This window comes from Hippichthys cyanospilos, chromosome 15, assembly GCF_059441005.1.
Source record: "Hippichthys cyanospilos isolate Australia breed blue-spotted pipefish chromosome 15, RoL_Hcya_1.0, whole genome shotgun sequence".
NCBI lineage: Eukaryota > Metazoa > Chordata > Actinopteri > Syngnathiformes > Syngnathidae > Hippichthys > Hippichthys cyanospilos.
The window spans coordinates 18480659-18508044 of record NC_142383.1 but is presented as its reverse complement, the minus strand read 5'-3'; the positions used below and the strand labels follow the sequence as shown (position 1 = coordinate 18508044).

General features: G+C 48.5%; 1 protein-coding gene across 6 annotated transcripts in view; it reads right to left on the bottom strand.

The window, feature by feature from the left end:
• Window positions 1–27386, bottom strand: part of ntng2b (netrin g2b) — a 47113-nt gene that overhangs the window by 13171 nt on the left and 6556 nt on the right. For all 6 annotated transcript variants that reach the window (XM_088435534.1, XM_088435531.1, XM_088435533.1 and 3 more), the window contains exons 3-5: window positions 20310–20953; window positions 5545–5717; window positions 3967–3996 (exon numbers count right to left, since the gene is read on the bottom strand). In XM_088435534.1, the coding sequence (XP_088291660.1) occupies window positions 3967–3996; window positions 5545–5717; window positions 20310–20953 (847 nt within the window). The remainder of the gene's footprint in view (window positions 1–3966; window positions 3997–5544; window positions 5718–20309; window positions 20954–27386) is intronic.

The window sequence follows — 27386 nt, the reverse complement described above, 5'->3', positions numbered from 1 at the left end:
CTTCCTTTCCAGCCTTTTTTCTCCTCCTGCGTTCTTCCTTGTTCTGCTTTTCCCAGAGGCTGTTTTGCCTCTCCCACAATCCTCTGCGTCAACTTCTGCACGTGTAGGAGCGAGACGAGATCGGAGTTCAGACGGAGCTTCCCGCTCCCCTGCTTTTGTTGCGTCGTCGGATCGTGTCGCCACGCAATCGACTCAACCATTTCATACCGTGTGGAATGTTCTCTGATTGGTTTATCGCTGCCAGTGTACGTTCTGTCCATATTGTGTATCGTCCTCTGATTGGTTTACCGCTGCCATTGTACGTACTTTACATAATGTTCTCGGGTTTGTAACTCCCAGCGTGCTTACTGGACGTATCAGGTCATGTTTTCTGGTGTATCGCCGACATAAACCGTACGTACTGAAGGTAATGTTCTCTCATTGGTTTATCGCCGTCGACGTACTTACTGCGCGTGTTACGTCATGTTCTCTGATTGGTTTATGGGGGCCATCATACGTACTGCACGTAATGTTCTTTGATTGGTTTATCGCCGCCAGCGTACGTACTGCACGTATTTCCTGATGTTTTCTGGTTTATTGTTGCCAGCGTACGTACTCGTACTTATGTAATGTTCTCAGGTTTCTTATCGCCAGCGTACATACTGTACGTATTACGTAATGTGTTTGGTATATTCTGTTTACGTTCCTTCTCTTACGTGCCCGGGTCAGCGGAAGAATGGTTCGGTAGTCGCGCAATCATATTTTTACAGATTTTACAAAGGTGCATGGGATTGTAGAGCACACCTACAAATTTTGAGAAAATTAAAAGCCTTATAGTACGGAAAGTACGGTGGTGCATTTCAAAGTCCAGTTGAAACATTTTTTCGCCGGCACTCTGAAGGGAACGTAACGAAGGGCGAGTAATATTTTGAAGCCGTGAAATTGTGAGTTGTAGCAATTTTCCGCCTCCCTGGGAGGGTTTGTGTGTCCGTATAAGGCGAAATACACGGCGTGGAGTGGCCAGAGCTTAGCAGCCCACGAGAGACGCGGCGCGGCGCGGCGCCGCGCGCTCCCATCTGTGTTGCGCACCCCCTCCAGGTGTTTTTGCACGGGCCGCGCTCGTCTCCTGTGGCTTGCCTTGGGAGAGGGGCGTCCTGGAAGCCGGCCGCTTCCGGGCAAATCTGGCTGCCGCCCACTCCACTCCTCCCCCGCGTCCTTCCCGGGGCTCCAGCAGCTGTTTTCACCGCGCCCGCTTCGGCGCCGTTGTCGTCATCTCACGTGACTGCCACTTCGCCATTGCTAGAGATTTCGCAATCGTTTTTCATGATCTCAGCAGACGAAATATGTTCGCACCACTAACTCACTACAAGCCCATTTAGCAATTGCTTGATTCATGTTCCAATTAATGTGCAAAAATCATTGTAAATTATTTGTCAAAAACCCATGCTTCCCCTGATTGACAAGGTTTCCAAAGGACCCACTCTACCCCCAAATTAGCATCAAATTACTGTTCCAGTTAATTTGCTCTTAATTTGAAAAGAAAACTACACTGTTCCTTTCATGAAAATCACTGCATTAAAAATACCTGCAGCTAATATCTCCAATGTGAGATACTGGTTATGCACGTGGCAGTCTGAATGGTGTTCAAAAAGGCTGCACTTGAAATTCACAATAAGACCGAGCGTGTAACAAAAGCGCCAGCTCAGCTCATCCGTCAACTGAGCAGTACCACGGGGATCCACAAGGGGGAGACAAAAGTTACACAATACGTACAGTACGGCCATGCTGCTTGCTGCTAGATGTCCCAGGTGCTTGGAATTCTTGAAAAAGTCTCAAGCTGTTTAATTGGACGTGATTTTTTTTTTTTTTTTTTGAAGCTGTGCTGCATCAGTTACACGAGGACACGGCATGTAAATGCAACGAGGAGCTGCTGAGCGAGCTAGCGAATTAGCATAGGAGATGCTGCCTCAGATTGTTTATCCAGAGAGCGCCTCATCCTCCTTTTTTTCTTCAAACGCGCACGCTCACGCACATGCACACACACACACACGCACACACCCGGCATGACGAGCGTTCACACAGTGAAAAGTGTGATTTCACACTGCTGACAAAGACTGAACTCCAAAGCTGTTCCGCAAGCCTCCCATCGCTAACAACGGATACATATATATATATATATATATATATATATATATATATATATATATATATATATATATATATATATATACAGTATGTATACCAATCAATGTATGTAAAAGCACTGTTTGCCTTAATGAAGTGCCTCAACTTCCTTTGACATAGGCCCTAGGCTCTAAGATGCCACAAGATGGTGGCAAAGCACTACTTTTGTCTAAATGAAGCTCCTCAACGCCCTTTAACATAGTCCCTTTGCACCAAGATGCCAGAAGATGTGTGGCAAAGCAGTACGTTTGTCTCAATGACGCTCCTCTACTGACTTTACCACAGTGCCTCGGCAGCAGCGTGTCAAAAGATAGAAAAAGCACTACTTTTGTCCAAAAGTAACTTCCAAAAGCTTTCTTGTTCAGTTCGTGAGTTTCCCAGGGTTGTACACGGGTCCTGCGATGGGATGGCGACCTCTCCAGGGCCTACCCTAAAGTCAGGCACTAAGGAAAGTGCATTACTACCGTATATGGCTCGATTGTATTTCCTGAAATGGGTTATGGGAACGTAAGCGGATTTATTGACAGGTGCCCGCCTGTCTGACTGTGCAGATGGACGGTCTCTGGGCGTGCGCGCGCCATCGCGGCTCCGCGCGCTCGCAGCGCATTTGCATATGATGAGATGGTTTGCCGCGCCGGGCCGCCGAACGCCGGCAATCATGGCCCTAATGCCACCCGTCACCGACGGCATCCTCATGCCTCATTACGCCGCCCGGGCACCGTGTTGATTGCGATGCCGGCTAATCCGGACATTGCCATTCGCCCGCCCGCTCGCCAGTTAGCGTCCGCGCGTTAACCGTTCCGCGGACCCGCTTTTAATGTGGCGCTCGATTGTACGGGCACGCTCCCTTCGTCGGCCGCTGTCCGAGGCAGCGTTGAATACAAGATATACGACCGGTATATATTTTCCTGAAATATGTACTGAACCAAAAAAAAATGTTTTTGTCATGGATAACATGCACCCAATCATAAGCCGCAGGGCTCAAATCATAAGAAAAAAGTTGCGGTTTATTGTCTGAAAAATACGGTATAAGTATGTGTACGTATATGTATGGTATATGTCTATCTGCATGTATATTAATATATTTTCATCCTAATTTTAATATGTATAATTTTTCTTTCGTTCTTCATCATAAGTTTTCTATGATCATTCCATATATTTTACAGCCGTTTTCCCATGTATGCCCCTGAGTGCACCTAAGTTACAAGAAAAGTGAATCCACCAACTTCAATCCGTTCGTTTCAGCCTCGCAACAGTAATTAAAGATTGTATGTGTGAAGTCTTTCATGAGAAGAGGCTCTGATTTTCACCTAGCAGGCGCACAGTAGTTGTGAAGCGTATCGGTCGCGATAAAGAGCGCTTCACCGTACCGGGCAAAGTGTGAGCGCGAGAGGTGGCGCTCCTCGGCTACCGCGCATTAAAGTGCAAAATTTTCCCGGCGGTTCCAGCCATTGGGCGCCGGTGCCTTTTATGCGGGGCGAGTGGGGGGGCCACGCGCATAAAAGGCCGAGCCGGCTCGCACGCTAGCCTCAGAGAATCCCTAATCAGCTCCGCCCGCCCGCCCGCGCGCGCGCGCCGCCACCCGACCGAGCGTCTGCTCTCGGCTCCCCTTTTGCGGCGCCCGTCCGCGTCTGAAAAGCAAACTGTGGAAGAATTCCTCCTGAGCAGGTTTGTGTGATGAAAGGACGCGGCCGACGGAGGGGCCCATCAATAATGAAAGGCGGATGGAAAGAGCGGGAGGATGACAAGAACCGTGCAAAAAAAAAGACTGTGAAATCTCCTCTGCTTTGCATTATTACTTACTAGAACCGGAGGGCGAACCAGCGATCGTACCTGAAAGAAGAAGAGAAGAAGATGATGAGAACTTTGCGCATTTAGTTATGCGTTTGCCGTAGGTAGGAAGGGACGTTCGCAAATGCTAGGTAGGTAGGTAGGTAGGTAGGTACATAAAAACGAAAATTGTTGGGAGGTAAATACGTGAACGGTCGGTAGGTCGGTAAATGTGTAAATGGTAGGTAGGTACATACGTGAATGCTAGGTAGGTACGTAGGTTTATACGTAAATTGTAGGTAGGTAGGCAAATACGTAAACGGTAAGTAGGTAAGTAAATACGGAAATGGTAGGTAAATATGTAAAATTTAGGTAGGTATATAAATACGTAAATAGTAAGTAGGTAAGTAAATATGTAAATGGTAGGTAGTTATATAACTGTGAATGGTAGGTGGCTAGGTGAATGGTAGGCAAGCAGGTAGGTAATTTTGACTAGAGCTGGAACCACCCAAGAAACATACAATATTATTCAGTATCTGAATATTTGTTGTTTTTGACACCCGAACGATCAACTTTGATTGTCCCATGTGCATAACAGAGCACGCGAGGGGCGGAGCTATGTGCCGGGCAGGGGCGGCCATAACCAACCCAAGTCATTCTCACCGAGGTGTTGAATGAATCAAAATAACCTTTATTTGCAGCCCTATGTGATTTTTTTAAACACACCTCTCTGCTTTCCGGTGTTGTCGAAGGGAGGTGTCATTTTCTAGTTTGGCTAATTTTTTTGCGTTTGGAAAAGTTTCAGCGGCGGCGCTTGGGTGCGCGGCTGCAAACATTTTCAATTTTTAAATTGGGCTAATGGGCCGAGTGAGCGTAAAAGCGCCTGTGCGCACGCGGCGAGCGTTAGCAACAGGCCCGAAGAGAGGAAACGGTATGACGGTGGGGGGGGGGGCATTTTTCTGTGTGCGGGCAGGCGCAGGTGCGTTTGCGCTGGCTGGCTGTGCGTGCCTGTTCCTGCGCACAAAGGGGGGGGGGGGGGTGGCTCTGCCCTAGATTATTATTTTATCGTGGCTAGCTGCTCAAGCTGGCAGCTTTCCCCGCCAGGATTTCCCCCACGCGTCGTCTCCAGTGACGCAAACCCGATGAGTTCTGCCCAAACTTCCTCGACCGCTTTCAGATTCCGAGTTGGGATCGTCAGACTATAAAAAAAAAAAAAAAAAACCTCACTTTGGGCTCAGAATTCTGTTTTTATTCTCCGAATTCACTTTTAGGTCAAACCTCTCACTTCAAAGTCAGAATTCTGACTTTGTTCTCAGAATTCTCACTTCAAAGGCATACTTTTGCCTTTAAATGAAGAATTCTGGCTTTATTCTGAGAAGTTTTACATTTCTTAAAAAAAATTCTGCTCATTTTCATCCTTTTGCAAACTCATCTCCATGTTTGGGGAACAGAACCGGCCCGCCGGCCCTATTTTGACACCCCCGTTTTATAGTTAGCACTTTGAATCTAAAGTTTAGAGAATTTCGAAAGGAATAAAAGTGTTTGAAAAAGCCTTTTCCCGGTCTCACGGCCACGTGGGAAAGGCCCCTGGTGCGGCGGGATGGCACGTACAGGTGTTGGGGTTCCCGTTGGGCGCGGGCAGGTAAGACCCGGCCTTCCACGACTTGGCCTTGAAGCCCTTCCTGCAGCGCTGGCAGTCCTGGCCCGTGGTGTTGTGCTCGCACTGGCACTGCAGGTTGCCGTCCTGCAGCAGGCACTGGGAGGCGTGCAGGTTGCACTTGCACCTTTTCCCGCACAAACGGGGAAAGAAAAAAAACACAAAACAAACACGTGTTAACGTTTCGGCTTATTAAAGGTGGCTTTTCCCCTCGGGGGAAATAAAAAGTCATCTCTGTATGTTGTTGTTTGGAGGAATTCATTCAATTATAAAGCTAGGAAGTAGGCCGATACCAGTCCGGCTTTTCAAACTTCTTGTCGAGTGACTTTTTTCTCACACTTTGAACCCCGAGGCTTATAGTCCAGCGCCGCTTATCTGCTGTTTTTATTTTCGTTTACTAGCCGCCGGGCGGCGCTCGCCCGGTAAACGACGGAAGACCAAATAAGACGCTGCGGAAGTATTGATTTTGAGTTTGAACTGCTATTTTGCTCGCCGCCAGGTGGCAACGCTATTCTCATTTTACGGTAAAATCCCGGCAACTTGGTTGCCAGAAAAATTACGGTGACATATTTTCTACTTCTCCTGTCTTGATGCTGTTAATTTTACAGCTACAAAGTCTACTGTGTACACTTACAAAATGGCATTTATAAAAAACTTTGCTACACCGCTTCTAGGGTAAAATCCCGGCAACCAGGTTGCAAGTACCGTGAAATTACGGTAACACACGTACGGTAAAAAAAAATGATAAAACCATTTCCAGATGAGCGAGCGGATTCCAACTTCTGTTAGTTCCGGAGGAAAATGCGTCCACTTATCACATTGCTAGTGAAAGCCAGCTAGGCTAATGCTAACACGCAGTAAAACCAAACGCTAACGCAAATTAGCGTAGAAGTTACGATGCTTATTAAGCTTCAATCATCTGCTCCTTCAATACGCAAAAGAAAACATTGTAACTTTCTGCCATTTTTACTTGACAAAACCGGTTCCAGATAAGCGAGCGGATCGCGATTCCTGTTTTTTCCGGAAGACGATGCCGCAAAGGTGGCGTCCACTTTGCTAGCGAAAGCCTGCTAGACTAATGCTAACACATAGCGAAACACCGAACGCTCACGCAAATTAGCACAAAAGTTTTTAATTTTTAAGCTTCAGTCATCTGCACCTTCCACACCCAAAAAGAAAACGTCGCATTACTTTTTTTTTTTTTGTGGCGTTAGCTTTTTTTTTTTTTTTTTCGCCAGACAAAATGAGGACGTTAGCGCCATTTTCACATTACAAACCCGTTTCCAGATGAGCGAGCGGGTTCCGATTCCTGTTTGTTCCACTGGAGTGAGCAGCCATCCGTCTGCATCAAATATTCAAAGACGCCGCCGCCACTTCAATCTCGCCTCTTTCTCGCGCTAATCCGACATGGCTCCATTTGAAAAAAAAAAACGGGCTTTTGGTCGCCATGCCGTAATTTCATTTGATATTTTCTACTGACAAATTTGTCCCGCGGCTGGACCGCGTGAGCTGACGGGTCCATCCGGCAGGGTGTCTCGAAAGACACGAGCTGTCCGCGCCAACAACCGGGGAAATTGATTTTTTTTTCTTTTTTTTTTTTATCATCGCGCGAGCTTGAAGGTTTGCCGAAATGAGACACGCGTGTTTGGGAACGGACCGAGCAGGCGGCGCCGACTGAGTGACAGCGGCCGACGTGCCGCCGCGTCTTATCTTCTCAGTCTCCACCTGTCTCACGACAAAAGTGGAAGATTGACAAAGAATCCGTCTTAATCGCCGGGGATGCGCCTGAAACATTCTTCAACTTATTCAAACAAACTTTCCCAAGTATTCCTTAGCGCCCCTTCTCACCCCCACTTGAAAATGACGGAAACCTGACACAAAAAAAGGCAACAGGGAATTAGCCGGGTCTGCAACAAAGGAACTCATTCAATCCCAAAGACGTTGTTTTACGTTTTTCACGAGTCCAGCCATTCAATCCCATGTGCAAATATTTTTTCAAAATATTTCAGTTGTTTGGCTAAAGGAGGGTCTAAAAATGGGTGGTACTGAATGCACAAGTAATCCATTACTTTAGGTTATCAAGTATTGGAATAATCAAAAACGTTAGGTCATGAAGTGCTAAAGAAATCAATTTCTTTTGTAATCAATTACTATAGTTCCACAGGACCTTACTACTAAAGTTCTAAAGGAATCAATTATTTTTCGGACTAAAATAATCTACGCAATCAATTAATTTAGGGACTGAAGCAATCAATTACTTTTGTAATCAATTACTTTTGTAATCAATCAGTTACTTTGCTAATCAATTACTTTAGTACCGAGTAAAGTGTTGGTCACTCTTTCACTTGTTGTAGCGAGTAATCCAATGAGTTCAACGATCCCAAAAGCTAACCGCAAAAACTCATTGGTTGGCTGCGGCATGAACCTCCCGCCAGTAGAGGGTGCTCATCAAACTGGAAAACAGTCATAAACACTGTGTTTGTTTCTCAGACTATAAGACAAACTTCAAATCTTTTCAAAGTCTTATAAGTCGCGCTTTACAGTCCGAATTTTTACAGCTTTTACAGTCCGAAATTTCTCTGCGCATCGGACGTCGTAACCGGCTGGTCCCGAGTCGCGGGCGGAAACTTTTCAGACGCGTCAACCCAGTTTTGGGACCCAGAGATCCCCTCGTCTGTCTTTCCAAGTACCTCCGTCTGGTCTGGTCTCACCCATGCGGATGACAGCTGGCGCTGGGATTTCTCCACATCCTCGCACTTTTAAGCCGCCGCGCCCACACGCGAATAAAACATGGCTCAGATCACATGGAAATGCGCAGCCGGAATTTAGGACGCACTTCCAGGATCCCAGCGCAAACTCGTGACTCGGAGAGAAACGAGGAGCGGAATAAGACAGTAGACTTTTCGTCCTTAGGGTCGTCAACACCCGACTTTGACGGCTCGCGTTTGTAAGCTGTCGTTCCGATTTTGTCTGATTATTTTATTTATTTATTTTTGGCTCTGTCAGGCGGAAACCTCGCCGTCGGGATCAAGACGGGTTTTACACGGCGGTCTCCTGGAATGTTCCCAAAGTGCACTCGGGCATCAAGCGTGGGACGGGACTTACGTCGTTAGCATAACAACGATACAGGACAAAAGACTAGCGAAGGTTTGCTAGCTCGTTACAACAGGAGACGCCGTGAGCAAGCTAACGAATTTAGCATAGATGTAACGGTAATTCTATATCTCCAAATAATAGCACTTCCTGTGTTTGCTGGCTCATTTTAATTGGAGAAGAGAAGCTAGCAGGTTAGCATAGACGTAACATAATCATAAATCTTCAAACTTGGTTCAGGAAATGCTTGTCAGCTCTTTATATCAGGAGAAGCTAGCAAAAAAAAAAAAATGGTAATAATAACTCTTCAAACAATATTACTTTGTCCAGGGAAGTTTGCTAGCTCTTTACAAAAGAAGAAACTGTAAACAAGCTAACGGAATTTAGCATAGATGTCATTATAATTCTAAATCTTCAAAAAATATCACTTGCTCTAGGAAACGTTTACTAGCTCATACGTTAGCCGTGCTAGCGAGTCATCCGTGCAAAAGTTCATTTCCAGGCACACGAAGGTCACTGGGGATGGGAACGAAAGGGATGACCAACAATGAGATAAAACACGGCGGCCTGAATTCAAAATGGCGGAAGCCATACCGTCTCCCGATTAGCAATTAATGACTTTGCCGGTGTCCGGACTCCACGCTCGTCGGCAGCTCCGTCTCTAATGACGGCGCCGCCCGCCGCTGCCTGTTTTTAGACCGGCGAAGGCGCAGCAATTACGGGTAGAAATAAGAAGAAAGATAAACAAACATCAAGGGGGGAGTCATGCGGCGGCGGAGCCCGAGAAAGCAGCTGGAAGCAGCCGTTAATGGGGCTTTATCCGCGACTTTACTCCCGTCGCCCCGAACGCGTCCCTCGCCGACGCTCTTCTCCTGGTCCGCCTGCCAACTTGTGGCGCGCCCGCTTTTTATTCTCCGTGTCATATCTTGGCCGCTTTGATCGCGTGTCGCCCCGAAGCCGCGCGGCCGCGGCGAAATACTCCGCCGCTTTCTTTCTCCGCAAATTGGACGGGATCTGGGTTATGGCGCAGCTTTTATTCTGTTTTGACTTTTGTTTTTCGAGCGAATTGACTTTTAGCTCATTTGGCGGACAGATTTGTCCGTGTTAAAATGATTTATTCGAAGTGTCCCATCAGGTACCCTTTCAAAAAGACTCGTATCCGAGCAGTCCGTTCCAGACTCCGCTCCTGTTCTTCTATCCAGCGTGGTTTTGCTGTTGCGTGCAAATTTGAATTTTGAAAATTGCATTTTCTCATCTCTTTTGTTCTTTGCTTAAATGCTGTTTCTCGATCGTGTCGTTTTCAACTTTTACCGCTAAAAAATTAATAAAAGCGTTTATCAACCGGCTGATATATCGGCCTGTACTGTGAAGCAATATCGTCAAAATCGTCTGCCATGGCGAGTACCGATACCTGGAAAGGCAAAGTATCAGCTGGAACTGTTCGATATCTCCTTGTTTTCAGACCGATACCAGTACGTGTACCAAGTAGAGCTATCTCCAATCCTTGCAGTATAGCGCCATCTACTGCTTAGGAGGACCTACTCTGTGTCAGATTTATTTTTTGGGGGATTATCAGGTGATCAGATAGTTCTTTCCAGTACACAAGTTCCTGGAGGGGGACAGGGGGCGGGGCCTCGGGTCAGGGCCCCGTGGAAGCGGGACGCGACCGAGCGAGGCCAGGCGACGGCGTCATTGATCCTTATCGCTTTCAACTCAAGTCTTTATCACTCGGGTCCGGCGCCGCCGCCGCTTTCCCGCCTTGTAAATTCCCGCAAGCTAATTGGACATGACTGCGTTTATCTTGTAGCTTCATAAATTTCTCCCGCTGAAGGGAGCGAATCGATTTTCCTCAAGTAGCGCCTCCGCGGGCCGCTCCTCCTGCGTCCGCTTTTTTTTTTTTTTTTTCCCTCTCCCTCCAGAAACTGGACCACACCGGTAATCTAGAACTCACCACCCCGCCTCCGGTTTTTTTCGCTTTTGTCATTTCGACTGCAAACGTTCGGGACTCGGTACAGCCGACTGCTTTATTACACCTTGCGCACCCGGAAAAAACAAAAGTTACCCATACCACAAGTACATAACTCCCTCAAAAATATAAATAATATAAAAAAAAATAATATAAAAAAAATAAATGTCATGATCATCGTCCCAAAGATAAAGGAAAAAATATACTGTATACATTTGTAAATGTAAAACAATCGTTGATATTCTGCTAATATATATAATATATATATATTTATGCATACAGTACGCAATGTTTTACTGCATGATTGTTTTTTCACCTTACTTTACTGTTCTTTTCATCCTGCAATGTTTTGTTTCCGCATTTGGTGATTTATTCTGATTTTCTGTTTTTGAACACGCTGCCTTTTTTCCCACAGCTGTTGTTGTTTTCCAAACATTAAAACAAAAAAAATATCTTCCTCGCTCTCTCGCGGCTACACATGACATATTTCGCCCAAATGTTTCTTCTCTTACTCTTACTCGCTGTATGTATCTTTATGAAGAAGAAAAAGTTTTTTTGGGGGGGGGGCGGATGACAAGCTGCAGCAAAGCAGCACATCTTGGCACGGCGCTAATAAAAATGGATGACGGCGCCGCCGCCGCGCGGCGCGGGCTCTAGCATATTCTTTGTCATCATCCGGGAACGGAAAGACCTTCACAAGTTGCTGACCATTGCGCCACTGACCCTTATTAATTCTTCTCCACATGCCGCTCTGGCTAAGCGCTAATGTTAGCCTTCCCGGTGGGCGAAAATCCCGTGGCCACCAGATGATTCTAGTGAGTGATTAGAGGACCAGGATGACAAAGGCTAACATGCGAGGAGGTTATATGCTAACCTCCGATGAGCTACCTTTTGCCCACTCCCCATTTTGGTGACAGCGACCCGCGCCACAGCTCGAGTTAATTTTAGCGTGAATACCCAAACGTGAGCAGCGTCCGTGTTTCACCAAATTTATGATTACGTGTGTATTCCAAAAACCAGTCGAATGGAATCCCTTCACTCAGCTCCATACCTTGCCACTCTTGATTGAATCAGCTTTTCACGACCCTCTCGGTTATCGCGATATTCTTCCGCGTGAACCGGGATAGACTCGGACGTTGGTTCGCTCTGCTTGTTGCTGAAAATAACGCTAGCCGCAACGGGCACTTGCTGCGACGCTAATTCTTGTAAGTAAGAATATTTCCGACGTAAAAACGCACACCTGTGCGTAAGAACTCGGCTTCTGCGGCCGACGGATCGATTTTCCTCGGAAGGTGTCGAATTGAAAAAAAAAAATGGAGTCTTTAAGTTTTACTGTTCATAGGGCGCGCATCCATACATTCGGCCTTCATTTTTGGGAAAAATAGCGCGTTTCATCTTTGGCAAATTACAGGAAAAATAAAATCCAGTACGCATCCAAAAACACTATTTTCAACTATCCATTTTCATTGGTATTCCTTACTTGCAAAAAAAAAAGCGCGCGACTTGGCAACAATAGGAAAAGACGAGTCCCAGAGTGGCGGCGGCGTAGCAGCGTTAGTCGCGCGCCCCGAGAAGCAAAAGTGATGAAGAGACAAAAATCTGTGGGACGGCGGCGTCGCCGCTATTGTGCCGATCCCCCGAGGGGTCCTCAAAGCCCCGCAGGTGATGGATCTTTACGTCAAGGCGCGTGACGGCGCCGGGCTTTGTAGTCGAGCGGAGAAGAGAAAACGCGGCCTGAGAAATATAGCGGCCCGCGCGCGCAAAGTTCGCTCGGCGGCCAAGCTCATTTTCTCTCTTTTCAATGACAAAAGCGTGGAAAAAAAGAGGCAACGCAAACACAAGTGCGAGGCGCCCTTGCGGGGGGCGCGGGGGTGTATTACTTTCTAATTCCGGCGAGACCGTGTCAAGCGAGGAGAAGGAGCTGAGCCGGGATCAGCCGGAGGACAGGGGTTAATATCATTATCCCGCTAAAACCTTCAGACCCCAAGAACATCATTAGTCATAGCGAGACCGGGGCTTCCCGGGCCGGGGGGGGCGGGGGGGGCCGGGGGGTGACGACACCGCAGACAATTAGTGGCCAAAGTCGCATTGTTTAGCGGTTCCCCCGAATGGAGGAGGAGAGCGGCCTTCTGAATAATTTACTGGCTAAACTCCACCTAAACCCCGTTTTCATTGGTTAGCTTTTGGGGCGCGCTGCAGGATGGGTGCGTTTTCACACTTGATGGGGAAAATCGCAAGGCCGCCTCACGGAAATCTCACGTTCGATGGATGTTTGGGCCATACGGCAAAGGAAAAATCCAGGTTTTGTTTAGTCACTTTGGCCAATTAGGATTTTCAGCAAATTCAATCAGTCATAAAACTTAAAATCCAGATTTGAAAAGTCTCACGGGGAAAACCAACTACAACTTTTCAAGTAGGAGTGGCCAATATGGCTACAAAAAAAAAAAAAAAAAGATCTCTAATGAACCTATTTGCTCAAAGCTTTGAAATGTCTCACCGGCATTTCGCGCAAAAACAAACCAAATGATGAAGGACCTTTAGCCAAATATTAAAAAAGAAAACCAAAAAATCTTTTCCTTTGGCATGAATGTAAACTTAAAATATAAAGCTTATGTTAAAAAAAAAAAGGCTATTATCGCTTGCTTGAAAAACGTTGGTCACATGGCAGGAACAGAAAGTGGTCGGCGCCACTGCGACGCGTCGGTGCGCGGCTAAAGGCTTGCTAGCGCAGCCCCGATAACGCTACGCTAATCAAGGTCGCTCCCAAAGACGGCCTCCGTGGCTCCCGCCTTCTTCCCGCCGCGCCTTTGGCCATCCAGAGGTTCCTCGGGCCGGGCGGGGCGGAGCCTTCATCGGATTTGCCCCTTTGAAAGAACGTTTGGCCCATCTGCTGACTTTGGCTTTCTCCTCCGTGATCCGATCACTTCCAAACGTCGCCTCGTAAATCACGGCGCCTTTGAGCTTCCCTAAAATCTTTTGCATTTTCAGCCAGCGGGTCGTTATCGCTCATATCCGCGCGGTGAGTTGGCGCAACGGCAAACGGATCCCGCTAGACGGCGGGCGCAATATTTTAAGATTGATCCTTTAACCCTGCCGCATTTTTTTTTTTTTTATCCCATCTTTTCATCTTGACGTCAAAGGCGTTTCTGCCAAAGGCAAAGCAATGAAAGAAGGCGGTAGGGAGCTGAAATTTCACCTTGATGGTGACGGCATGTCATAGTTCAACATGGCAACTTCAATCTTGGTAGCGCTAGTTTGAAGCTTTGGCGGTATTTTCTCCGATCCTTTGATCTTTACATCAGAGGCAGTAGGGAGCTGAAATTTCACCAGGATGATGTGGGAGAAAATGACCCGAAAACGGTCAAAATGCTGCCTCTAGGTTAGAATGGTTTTGGATTCATTTGACAGTTGTGAACTTGAATCTTGGCGGCGCTAGTTTGAAGCTTTGGCGGTATTTTCTCCAATCCTTTGATCTTTACATCAAAGGCAGTAGGGAGCTGAAATTTCACCCCGATGTCAAGGTTCAACATGGCGCGGCCACTTTGTTATCACGCTAGCGGCAATGTAGCATCCCTTGGCTAACATACCGCCGGGAAAAAAATGGACAAAATACCGCGCAAGGAGAGGGGTCAAGCGTTTAAAACAATCACCGCATAGTTACTCTATCACGGAGCTTTACCTATGGCGGGGTCGGCCGCAATTGCCGCAAAGAGTACGTCGGGGTCAACGGACGCGAGAGAGCGCCCAGGGCGGACCGTCTCGGCGGCGAATGATATCGAGCCGGCCTCACATCATGGGCTCGTCCCATGAAACTAGCAGTTAATCCATCATCTGCCTCCCTCTTTCGTTCCCGCTCTGCCTTTGATCCGGGCTTATACCTCCCGTACGCTCACCTTCACGTCGGCAGAGGACGCGCGCGCGCGGCCAGAAAAACTTTGATTTCAAAATAGTTGCTCGGCAAAGTCAAAGCCCCGGCTAATCAAAAGACGCCCGGCGGCCGAGAGCGCGAGAGGACGCGGGGAGAAGACGGACCGGCCCGGAGGCCCGGACGCTAAACCTTTGTAGCCGGGATGTCCCCGTAAGCCGGGCCGGCTCCAATTAGCGCCGACAGTCGCCCCGGGTTTTTGCCCTTCCGCCGCACGCCGGGTGTTAGCGCTCCTCAGCCGCTTTTTAATCATCTCCGCTAACCCCGGGTCTTCCGCGCTACCCTTCCTTCTCAACTTGCGCGTTTGCAAGCAGGAAGCCCGTCTTCCAGACGGCCGTAGCGTCCTCGTCAAAACCGCGCCCGCCCGGACCGGACATTATCCAGATCGGGGGTCCCTTAAGTTAGCCTGTCCCAAAAACTGATGACGCCAACCTTTATTGTTTTCCCAACTGTCCCGAGTGTCTCATTGCATTCGCGAGTAAGTTTCCATCGTGTGGTCACGAGGAAAGAAAAATTCGTCCCGCGGGTCGTAGTTTGGGGACCGCTGGTCCAGATTAAGAGAGGACTAACCCTTTTGGAAGTCTGGACTTCGTATTATAAAGCGTACAGCAAAAATATAAACAAGCTTTCATCTTCTTCATGTACAAGACGGAAGTTGTGACATACTGTCAGATATTCACACACGTTTAACTCGTTTTAACACGCTCGGATTGTTAGAGTACCGCGCCGACACAAAAGTAACGCGCCTAATTGCGTTTACGGGTAGAAAGTGCCCCCAAGCGGCAAGGACAATAGCAGTTCAAACTCCAAATCTGTGGTCATCTTCAGCCAGTAGCATTCTAGGAAAAATGCTACGTATGCATTTAGCATACAAGTATCTCCTAATCTATTTAAATATATTTGAGTACGTTACATATTCCCATGTATGTTTGAATGTATTTTCGTGCACTGTACATTCAAACGCAATTTTAAGTGAAATGCTAAAACTGCACTTTTTTTTTTTGAGTTTGGTTGCCTTGGGCCATTGGAATTGTGGGAAAAAATGCAATGTTGCCAGCGCTTTGCCTACAAGTAGGTTGAAATGTATTTATAAGTACGCTCAAATGTGTTTTTGAGCGTGTTTGAACGTATTTTTATGTACATGAAGTTAAATGCTAAAAGTGCATTTTTTTTCTATAATTCTACAAAGTTATGTCGTCTTAAGCCAGTGGCATGTTCCAGAAAAAAAAACAAACAAACAAAAAAATGCTAACATTGCTAACATTTAGCCCACAAGAATCTTGGGACGTATTTGTTTGAATGCACTTTGAAATACTTTCACATCTGCTTGAAAATATGTTTGCATGTATTTGCAAGTTACTTCGACTGAAACTTGGGAACAATTCCCCCCCCCCCCGAAAATGGTTGCAGAGAAAACCAAACTTGTCTTCTATTGACATAAATGCGTGCGGTTGGGCAAGACCAAATATTTCCCTTTGGACGGATCCTTCCAAAAAGATTGCGGCGGCACCTGTCGCCGCCGCAAACAACGGCACCCGCCGTGCAGACTTCAATATCTGATTTTATTCCTCATATCATTAGTGGTTTTTGGAATGTGCCGTATGTGCGGCTGCGTGGTTTTCCTACTGGCATCTAGGTCAATAAAATATTGCATTCCGTTATTTTTTTATTAGTCATATCACATTGTATCGTTATCATATATGCGTTTTTCCTGTCATGGCATTTAAAAGCATAAAATTACATTTTCTTATACCTGCCAAAACCCTGTTGAAATCTCACGTACGCAGCCAACATTTTGCAAAGGAGTATCTAGAAGACAATTTAGCAAGTAGCTTTCGCCAATTCATTTGCTCTCAATTTGAAAAGTGTCCTGTCACGTCAACTAGATTTGCAGAAACCCCGTTTAAATCACGTACCCCCAAAAGTTCTTCCATGTACACCGATTTGAGAGCCTCTGATGTCTATGTCGTTTCTCTGTCTTTTTGGGGGGAGGGGCTAAGGTTTTGTCATGGCGACTTGCTTTGCCGAGCGTTTGGTTTGACCCGGCCGTTTTTTTACCCGCCTCGTTTATCTCCAAGGAGAAGTAAAGCTTTATTCGAAAAACGGAATAGCGGTCGCGGGAAAAATAAACGGGACGGCCCAAGAAGTTGTTTTTCTTCACCGTCCGTTCCCGCTCGCAAAAGCGGGCGCGCGAGCAACACGATCCGCTCGCAGGGGCGGGGAGGGTAAAAGAAAAACCACGCCGACTTCCCGGCGGTCGCGCTCAATCTCCTTCCCTCCGTCTTGGCCCTAATCCACTTAGTCGGCTCTTCCCGGGCTTACGGCCTTCGCTTGATTCCATTATAAAGACCCGCCGCGTGACCCGCTTCTTATTTCATTAAAACGCTCCAATCTCCGACTGCGCCGAATCCATAATGGCGCGGACCCTCCGCCTCCGCCGCCGCCGTCGGGGCCGGCGGATGGAGAACGGGAGGGGCCCGCTCGGAGATGGCGCCGAAGCGCGACGGGGCCGCCTTCTCCCGCTTTGATGGCTTTGGCCTGGAGCGATATGGAAATGGGCCCCGATCGAAGGGGAGGCATCAAGACAAGAGTCCGAGGCGCGTAACCTCGAGCCAGAAAACGGTCGCGGGATAATCTATCCGTTCTCCTCAGTCCTTTCGCCTGCCTTTGACCTTCTCCGACTCTGGCCGCCCTTCACCTGAAATCCCCTTTCACGCAACCTCCGGCGCGCTCCTGAAATATACAAGCCAACGTCCTATCCGGTGACGCGGTTACTGATAGGCCAGCACTATTAAGCGCTGAGCGCCGGACTTTCTCCCGCACCTGCGCCAGCAATCTGCCGTGCAGCGTCAGATAAAGAAGATACACCCCACCCCACCCCACCCCACCCCACCGCCGCCCCCGGAGCAAATGGCCCCTAGTGAGATCCGCGGGGACCGCAATAACACCTCCAAAGGTACCTTGACTTCAAGTCAGCGCAGGATGTCATACTTTCCCATTTAGATCCAGCTTTCCCGGCGTTTGGTGGCGTCGCTTAAGAAAGAGCGCGAAAAATAGCAAACCGGCCATAGGTGGCAAACTCCAGTCCTCAAGGGTCGGTATCCTGCATGTTTTCAAACTCTCTCTCTCCAATCCTTCGAGGGACAGGTATCCCGCATGTCTTTCTCTCTCAAGCATACCTGATTCGAACGATTACGATCATTTTCAGTCATTTGAATCGGGTGCGGTTCGCAGAGAAAACCGAAAAAGATGCGGGATGCCGACCCTGCAAGAGAAAACCGAAAAAGATGCGGGATGCCGACCCTCCGGGATGGGACTTTGACACTCTATGATCTAATGCGTACTCAAAAGTTACAATTTGGCTCACAGAACAAAGCACAAAAAATATTAGCGGGACCGGGCGACGGCGGATGCGGACCGCCGGGAAGGCGAAGCGCTCCACTGTAATAACTTGAAACGTGCGGCCGGCGACGAGTCGAGTCCCAGAGAGCGCGGAAAGGAGTGAAGGCGGCCTCCTCGGTGTGGATAACGGCGCCGTATCTCATTACCGCCGCGACCTGTGGCCCGCTGCCGCTCGGCCCCGTCGTCTATAAAATCCATTCGGGAAGCCCAATATTCATTATTCAAATTTGAGGGATGGGAAAGCCCGACGTGTTACTAAGGCCAGATGAGACCAGATGAAATAGCTTCGCCTTTTGTCCGGGGAACGTTGACTAATCGTTCCGCCCCCCCCGAAAAAATCAATTTCGCAGCCGTAAGCGGCAGGCGGCCCCGATTCTACTGTACTGCCCCCGGCGGCGCCCCCCCACCCCAATTCTCACAGCGCGATCATCTAATACTCGCGGCGGCCGCCCGGAATAACTTATTGATAGGCGATTATGTTACGGGCGGAAGGGACGGAAGAGCGGGCGCTCTCTGTCATCTCCGCGGGGGCTAAATTTGGAAGGCTGTTACCAGATCCGGCTCACCCGGACGCGGCGAGTCGCCCGCCGCCACCGCCGCGCCTCCACGCATCAACAGTTCCGTTATCAAAGGCCTTTTCCGGTTGAGGAAGCGGAAGATTGCAGTCTTCCAGCGCTCCACTTTTCGGGGTGGCGGGGAGCTCCGGCTCATCCCCGCCGACGCCGGCGGTGTCAAACCTACGGCGTGTGGCCCGTATCTGGCCCGCACTGAGTTTTAGGGTTAGGGTTACCGCAGCTCTTTATTGCGGTCCGTCCGCAGACCAGTACCGAGGCGCGGATGGAAGCTTGAGGACCTCTGCGCGCTGCCCCGGTCAAAGCCAGAAGCTTTGATGACCGCCAGAAAGACAAACCGCCCTCATTTAGTTGCCGAACGCCTTAGGTATGAGCATAAATGTGCATTTTGCAAAGCGGCCGAGTTGGGGAATTCTTGATTTTGGGCGGTGGGAACGCGGGTGCCCTAGACCTGTCCCCGACCCCTCCCCGCTCTTCCCGTGTGCCGGGACTGAAAAGCGGCGCTGATCAATACCTGCGGGCCTTTTACGGGATGCCAGAGGCTTGTTTGTGCTCGCGCTGCGTCAGCATCCGGCCAAGACTTCATTAAACGGCAGCCGCGCAAAAGATGCGCCCCCTTCCCCGCAACTGTCGCTCATTTCTCATTTTCGCTTTCCATCCTCACCCCTGGCCCCTTAGACCCCCCCCCCCCCGCCGCCCCGTCGTCCGACTCTGAACCCGTCCCAACAAGCCTGTTAAATACCATTCAAATGTCAGGCCGCCATATTGATTGGAATAATAATTCTGAAAGGTTGGAAGGATGCGGAGCGGTTGCTAAGCGGCGGCGGCGTGACGGCCCCGAGCATCCTTCACTGTCACAAAGTTGCCACGTAATCGCCCCCCCCCCCCGACGCACTCGACTACCGAGGCCGCGTCTTCGCGTCGTTCATCATTGTCCTGCCGGGCCGGCGCGTGAAAAGCCGCGGGGTCGTTGCGACTACGCCTGTGGCTGTCGCAACGCACGACTTGGCGATCGCCGGCGGACAACAAGCCCCTGCTCAAAACGACCGTTGCGATTCGTCTTCTCCGCATCTAATCGCAAGCGGGCGTCCCATGTTTTCATCGTATATTTCCTGCCTCGGTGTCGAGGAATCATGGGAAATTCAGTCCGCGCGTTGATACTGCGGTTACGATGACAGACATGCGATACATATCGGATTTTTATCCACAATCGGAAGCGGGCCGCTTCCGATTGGATATCTGATTCCGTGCATTTTTTTTTCCTCCCTCTTCCCGCTGCCATGACACATAACCCGAAATTGGAATTGTCACGTAAACCTATCAGCGTTAAAAACAGCTTTTTGCGCATCCCTCTAAGTCACAGGTGTGGAACTCCAGTCCTCGGGAGCCGGTATCCGCGTCTTTTTGATCCCTCTCTCTCAAACACGGCCGATTCAAACGATAAGGATCATTTTCAAGCTCCTGCGGCGCTTGCTAACAAACGAATGATTTGAATCGGGTGCGTCGGGGACGGAAACCCGGAAAACGCGCAGGATAGCGGCCCTCCGGGACCGGACTCGGATATCTGAATCCACTTTTCAATCCCCGTCAATAAAATGGAAAAGGCTCCGGCACTACCACTTGGCCCTCGATGCAGGAAGCGTGTTATTTTTAGGAAAACCTCACAGTTTTTCTTAGCTTTCGGCACGCTCAAAAAAGCTTCTGTCAGAAGCCGTTTCATCCCAGACGAGGAAGAGAAAAAGAAGGCGATCAGAGGCTCACCTGGCAGGCACCTCGATGTTGGAGATGGCGTAGAAGTACTTGAGCAGGTTGTCCCGCTGCACGTACGTGCCGCCCAGGGCGGGCCTGAGGAGCCTCAGCCTGAGGTTGGTGAAGGTGAAGAAGTCCCTCAGTCCCTTCATACTCTCCATGCGCGTGTACAGGCCGTCCATGTTGTGTAGCCGCGGGCCGGCGAAGACGGCGAATCTGGCCCGCACCTCCATCGTGACATTCTTGTTGCTCTTGGAGCCCACCCAGCGCGAGTACTGCTCGGTGCAGATGACGCGGGTGACGTTGGCGGGCGTCAGGTCGCGGACGCGCTTGGCCGGCATGTTAAAGGTGTCCAGGCAGTCGTCGGCGTAGTACTGGTACGGTTGCCAGGTGCGGCCGTGGTCCATGGACTTGTCCAGGACCATGACGGTGGGCCGGCCGTACTCGAAGGTGATGTGGATGTCGTCGGTGAGTTCCAGGCTTTTGTTCCATGACATGGAGATGTTGGCCAGCAGGGGCTCGGGGTGGCGCCTCCACGTGACCGTTTGCCAGTAGGTCAGGAGGCCGTTGCGTTCGCGGTCCTGCATCAGCTGAGGCGGGTGCGCCAAGTCTGGATTGGAGGCGTCGCATTCGTCGCTGCACAGGTACGGGTTCTCCTACGGTTCGGAAGACGTTTGGTCAGCAAGAGATTACGAGAACCTTCTTTGCCGCGTCCGTACGAATGTCCGCCGCTCATTCTCTTCCGGGTCGCTTGGGAATTTGCCGACTTTGGAGGACGCCGATTAGGTTCGTGAGGTTTTTTGATGCGATCGCTCAAGCTACCGTTGGTTCTAAGGTTCACGCGAGACTTTGGGAGCTCTAGACAAGAGCGCCTCGTACGAAGGATTACGTTCCACCGGCAAAAACTTTGGGAGTTTATGACAAAGACCTGACCAATATTGTACACGTATATGAAAGAAGGACACAGCAAAGGGGGGCTCTGTGCCTCACCCGCATTCCGCAGTTGTCACCGATCATTGTAGTGCTGGCCTGGTATCGAATGGTCTTCATTAAAAATCCAGAACACAAATACCTTTGATTCTGAGATGAGACGGAGTCCCTGAAAACGGCGTCTTGAGACCCAGACTGAGCTCAAGAACTGACTCTGGCGACTTTGGATTCAGAGCCGGTTGCTAGATCAGGCCAACGCAATCACTTTTCTACTCTTCCTGTTCAGGCCCATGAAATACATTGATGGCTTTGGGTGAGAACACCCGGAACCGGTCGCCGGCGGATGCATACATTTTGCGTATCGCTCGCCCGGTAGTATTACAGGTCTGGAGCCTACGCTAGACTATGCGTCGGTCAGGAATCGAGTCGGAGCTTTGAACCGCAAACCTTTGACCGTCGGGCGGGCCCCGAGGCCCAGAGCGGGGCCTGAGGAAATTCCTTTGACCGGCCCGCGGTTGAAAGCGTGTCAGACGAACAGACTTCATCATCCTTTCACTCAGCTCCATCCCTAAAATCCCGGGACGCCCCGGCGCGGATTAGCCGGCGCGACGCGTCGGGAGCCCGGCGGATATTTCCGTAAAATAGATGTAGCGCTCGGCTGTAAGCCGCTTGTCTGACATTTATATCAGCGCAGAAGTTCAATATTTACACAAAGAAATCCCCCAGATCCCCACAGCCCTCTCTCTACTTCATTCTCTCCCGGCGCTTAATTTGCGCGATAAAAGATGCTATCGCAATGGTAATGATCATCAACCCCCTTCTCCCCCGCGGGTCCACTCACAAGACCGATTATTATCTCCCCAACATTTAGTTACGGCCATTGGTCGGATCAAAAGGGGGCCGGCTAATTGACGCCGTTTGTCCCGCCGGGTTAATGGTGCGTCGCCGATTACATCCGGCGCGATCATTATTTAACGCTAGGCCGCGACGGCGCTTTTTCCCCTCCGCCGGTCTGCCGGCCCGGTACCTGGAATTAAATTTTACGGCGGATGTTATGCTCTTTCTTCTCGGAGCGGCTAATGCAATATTCCTTTTGGATGTTAGCGTGGCCCGCTTAACAAGCTCCTGATGGAGAGTCTTAAAATAACCTCCTCCCTCCCTCCCTCCCTCCTCCCTCCCGATCGCCGTCATCCGCTACTGTTTCACATTCTTCCGCCGGAGTTTGAGCGCTACGTGATAAGCTGTATAGTTTTACTAGGGGGTTTTATGACGGTTTTACATTGCGTTTTACGTCCCCTTCTTTGGCTCCATCTGAAATGTACAAAGTAGGCCAGTGCTTCTCCACCTTTTTTCAATCGTTTACCCCCCGTGATATACTGTTATACCCCAATTACAAGACGCGCTTTTTTTCTCAACAATGAAGGCCAAAAGTGCGGGTGTGGCCTGTAAACAGTAACTCAAAGATCTCTCTCTCACTCACCGCAACGATACGGGCTAGAGGGCGGATGTCAGGCGGTTGTTAGCAGCCGGTGCCTGTCGCAGCTAACAGCAGCTCACGTTAGCTGAGGTTGTTACCGCATTATTTTCAACAAAAGAAGCGAGCAGACTGAAGCGCCGTCCGAGGCCGTCCTTGAGAGTGGCACCAGTTTCTTATCAGGGAATCGGGGGAGTGAAAAGGGTGAGCGAGTCGTCTGCCTTGCCCCAAGTGGCTAAAGTCTGGGAAAATAATCCCCGAACGCGCAGCAACAGAGAATTGCGGTCTTTCGGCATGTGCGCCTTACCGGTGGATTTGATTGACACTTTTCTAATGAAGGTTTTTCCCGTTTTGAAGCGAGGACTAGTGACTGGATAACTTTGGGATAACAACTCGGCAAACGTGGCCTACTCAATTAGATTGCGTTGGCAATCTCCCACGTGACAATTCTCTTACCCCCCGCTGACGTTTAATATTGTTTGTACTTTTGTTCTTTTTGTAGCGAGCGGCTGCGCTACGCTCAGCAGGAGGCGGCTACTTGAACATGCGCGTCATGTCACAAGAACTTAGAACGGGGTTCTTGGAATCTTGCAGGGTTTTTTTCCCAGTTGTCCTTTTACCGAGGTGAAAAATGCATGAAGACATCTTGTACTTTTTGTTGAGATCCGAAAATTTTGGCGCGAGGTATCGATCGGGGTTAGTACAAGGTCGCAATCGTTGGCGAGACCTTCCCAAGGTATTCTTGAATGCTCTCATTTTTTTTTCATGCGGCGAGGACGGTTTGGAATCAATTTTAGGATCTGCTTTCAGAGGAGTGTACGTGTCAATTTGGAATTTTAACACGGGAGAGCCTTTGATGCTCCTCCACTCTACATGTCAAACTTGGAAACAACTTGACTGATGACAACCTACCTTTGTTCTACTGCTGATTATGAGGGAACGCAAAAGACAATCCAATGAACTTTTCTATCTTTTTTCGGGAGATACGGTATTTTCCGCGCCTTATTGTTAGACGCAGTCTATTTTCGTCCCTAACCCGTAGACACACGTCTATAGATTGAAGCGGAAATTATACACAATAAGGTGACAATGAGTCAAAAAGGAAACGCCTCGAAAGCTCGAACAAAGGAACGAAACACACTTGTTGAAGCTAAACAACTATTAGCTAAACACATACTAGCTAAACACTCAAAGTAAAAAGCGAACTTTTCTACCAAAATGCTCTAAGTTATATCAGCGGTTGCAATACGAAGATGATGACGCTATATGTCAGTTGGTTCTATTGTTTTAATCAATTTTACTGTGACATTTGTTAGCAAGCAACCGGCGCGCTCTGACCCGCTCGCTACCTTGCCGTACCCAAACGTCCGCGCGAACCTGGCTTTTACGAGCCACGTCGGACATCCGTTTTGCCAAAGCGAACCGTCGCTCACGCCCAAGGTAGCGGTCTTAGCTAGCAAAAGCGAAATTTACAGCGCGGCCCTTCAAGGCTCGGAGGCACCTTCCGTCATCTGATTTACTTCCACGACAGCGAGCGGGAAAACTCCGCCGAGCGGAAGCCGGAGGAGATGACGGAGGATCCGAAGACGGCGGACGGGAGCAACACTCGGACATCTGATAACATAATTATCTCCCTCGCGCTGACTCAGACACGGATCGCTGTCAGTACTTAAGCCCGTGGACTTTGCGGGGCTCACAAACTCCACCGCTGCTTTCGGGGCAAACCAGACCTGAAAATGGATGTCGTAGGTGACAGGGAAAATGTAGAAAACATGAAAGTTCCTACAAATGTCGGTCGAAAACATTGTATGACAATAGTCCACCACACTAGTATTCTTTCAATTAAGAGAGCCATCTGGAGGAGTCAAAAAATATCGCCGGTGCTTCATGAAGCTTCATTTCCGCGTCTATTTTTTCTCAACTCATTTAAATGTGTTTGTTTCCTTCAAAGTTTACGTTTATTTGAAGTATGGTGGAGTTGTTTTATTTGTTGTTTTGTTGTGTTTGCTTGTGTTTTTGTTTTCCGTAGGGTGTTGCTTTTCTACGTATTATGGATGAGTTTAGAATTTTGTTAGGGCGTTTTCCACTGACCCGGGCTCAGACGCGCGTTTACACACAACGGACGGGATTAGCCGCCTTGTTGTTTCCGCGGTGACCCAGCACCTACAAATCCTATTCAAAGTGATCGCACTGATACCGCCTGGCTTCGCCCGCTTACGTCACACAAGGCCAAAGACGCTTTTGAACGTTGCTGACGTTCCTCCAAAATGTCCTCATTTACAGTATAAAATTAGCTTTGTCCACCAGCTCAATAGTGACAATTTCGGTTACATCACCCTAATGCATCGCACTCGACTCTGTCGATACAAAGTTTTTCTTTGCAATACTTTGTCCTATGTGTACCAGCTATTGTGATTGATTATGCACTTGCAGAAAACGAATGGATTCCCTTTTCAAGACACTGCGGTTTTGTCCTATAGCGTCTCCCGCCGTCCCCTGGAATCCACGTCAAAGTGTCTTGGGGCTGGTATCGCCTGCGCCACGTGACCAAAGCCAGAAAACAGGTGAGCTACGGTACGAAAAGTATCGGACTTGCGCACTATAAGGCGCAGCAGATTATAAGGCGCACCGCCAATGAATGGCCTGTTTTGAAACTCTTTTCATATATAGGGCGCGCCGCATTCTAAAAATAGAAGCCACAGTCGTAATTTATCATTTATTTGTATATTATTTATTTTAGATGATTTATTATGACAGTATTTCTTCATACTTTTCACTTCAGCGCTATCATGATTTCTTCAAAATGTGTAAATGAACTCATTCAGTGTCAAAGACTTATTATCAAAGCTTTTGTGAGTTTAGAATTCAATCCTGTTTAATTATTCATTCAGCCATATATGCAAAACCGCAAAAAAAACATATTTATTGTGAGAATAAAACATTCAATGAAAGAGGTTATATGGCAAAATGACCTCGAGCTGCGTTGAATGAAGAAATAAAAAAAATCAAACGTAGAATGAGTACCTGGGACAGGAGGTTTGGAAAAGAAAAAAAACGTCAAAATACGTCTTTGGCACTGAATGAGTTAATGGATGAATAGCATTTCAATTCATTTGAAGGGCAAAAATTCATCTGCCGTCTGGCTATATTGGACACGAAATCGTCCGTGAATAAAATGTAGAAACGGCTGCAAAATTGTAATATGTCGGGTTGAAATGACACATGACCTTCTGTGAGGATTAACCACAGTGGATGTGAAGTCATATACTGTAAAAGGGAGGGCGGGGCATGTTTTTTCATTTATTTATTTTTTATCCCCCAATGAGGGACGCAAGGTTGCGTTTAAGCCCTTTGTGTGCCCTGCGTGTCCTTCGTGTCCCGCTCTGCCAGCATCGGCTCACTGTATCTATGCCAGGACGCGCGCGCACGCACACACACACACACGCACACACACACACACTGAGATCCCGGCCAACTGCTACGGCAGGTGGCCCGCACTACTAAGCCCCTGCAGCTCAATTATCCTCCCCGCCATCCCGTTTCCATGACAACAGCCGCCATGATGCCGCGGCCTTAAGCGACTTCCTTGTTTGCAATATATATCATTTTTTAAAAATTTTTTAATTTTCAGTTAACTTTGGCTGTGCCTTGAGATATGAGTAGCCGGACTCACGCATTTTAGCTCAAGTAAAATTAAAAAGTAGCATGCTAGGTATTTAACACAAACAAATGAGTGTGCTCGGAAGACTGCTAGCTTAACGCCAAAACGCAACGAGAGAAAGTGAACAATTTTGAAATATGTGGCGCTGTTACAGCCAATATAATTACCGTAATATAATTAATATGAGTTCCACTAATATATATATATATATGTGTGTGTGTGTGTGTGTGTGTGACGGGGCATTTTCTTGCCGCCGGTCTCCTCCCCGGCCTGGCTTCCGGAACCCTCTATAAGTTATATCGGCGGCAAGGGGAATAAAGTGTATAAGGGGCGCTGAGCAAACACACAATATATTTAGTTTTGGGAAGAGGGCATCAAGTGAAATGACCCTCCCGTTAAAAAGGCCTCGGAGGGCCCGACGGGGGCCGAGGATATTGCTTTTTCCTTTATGACGTTCATCTTTTATCTTGCCAGATGTTTTCAGGCCGACAATCCCGCGCAGCCGTGCGTTACGCCGGCTAAACAAATATGTCGAGCAATTCTAATTGCTACCTGACGATAATTTGAAAGTGGCGCCGCAGATGGCGCCCGTCGTTTCTTTAAAGCAAAGAAAAAGTGAAAGTTGGGAACGGTGCTTCACAAGCAAATCCTACTTTGTCAGAGCAACGAAAAATTGACTGTGGAAAATTCCAAATACGGTATCTAATGCTGAGAAGCGGCTCTTTTTTCCGGTATAAGCGACCAGGGCTAAAATAGGTTTTAATTGCGGTTTCCCATCAGCAATTGAAACTGGAGGCCGAAAAAAGTCATGTTTCCAAAGTACTGGTGCCATCGGTTCTTGGTATCGGCCTCGTGTGCGCGCTTAGGAAAAAAAATGGTCTCAAACATCCCTGACCAACAAAAATGAAAATAAAGCCAACGCTAATGCTAATATCTTAGCGCGTGGTTTTGATTAATATTGCACTGAAATAAAAAAGCAGCTAATTGCACCTGTTTTGATCTACCTCAGCGGGCGGCCATTTTG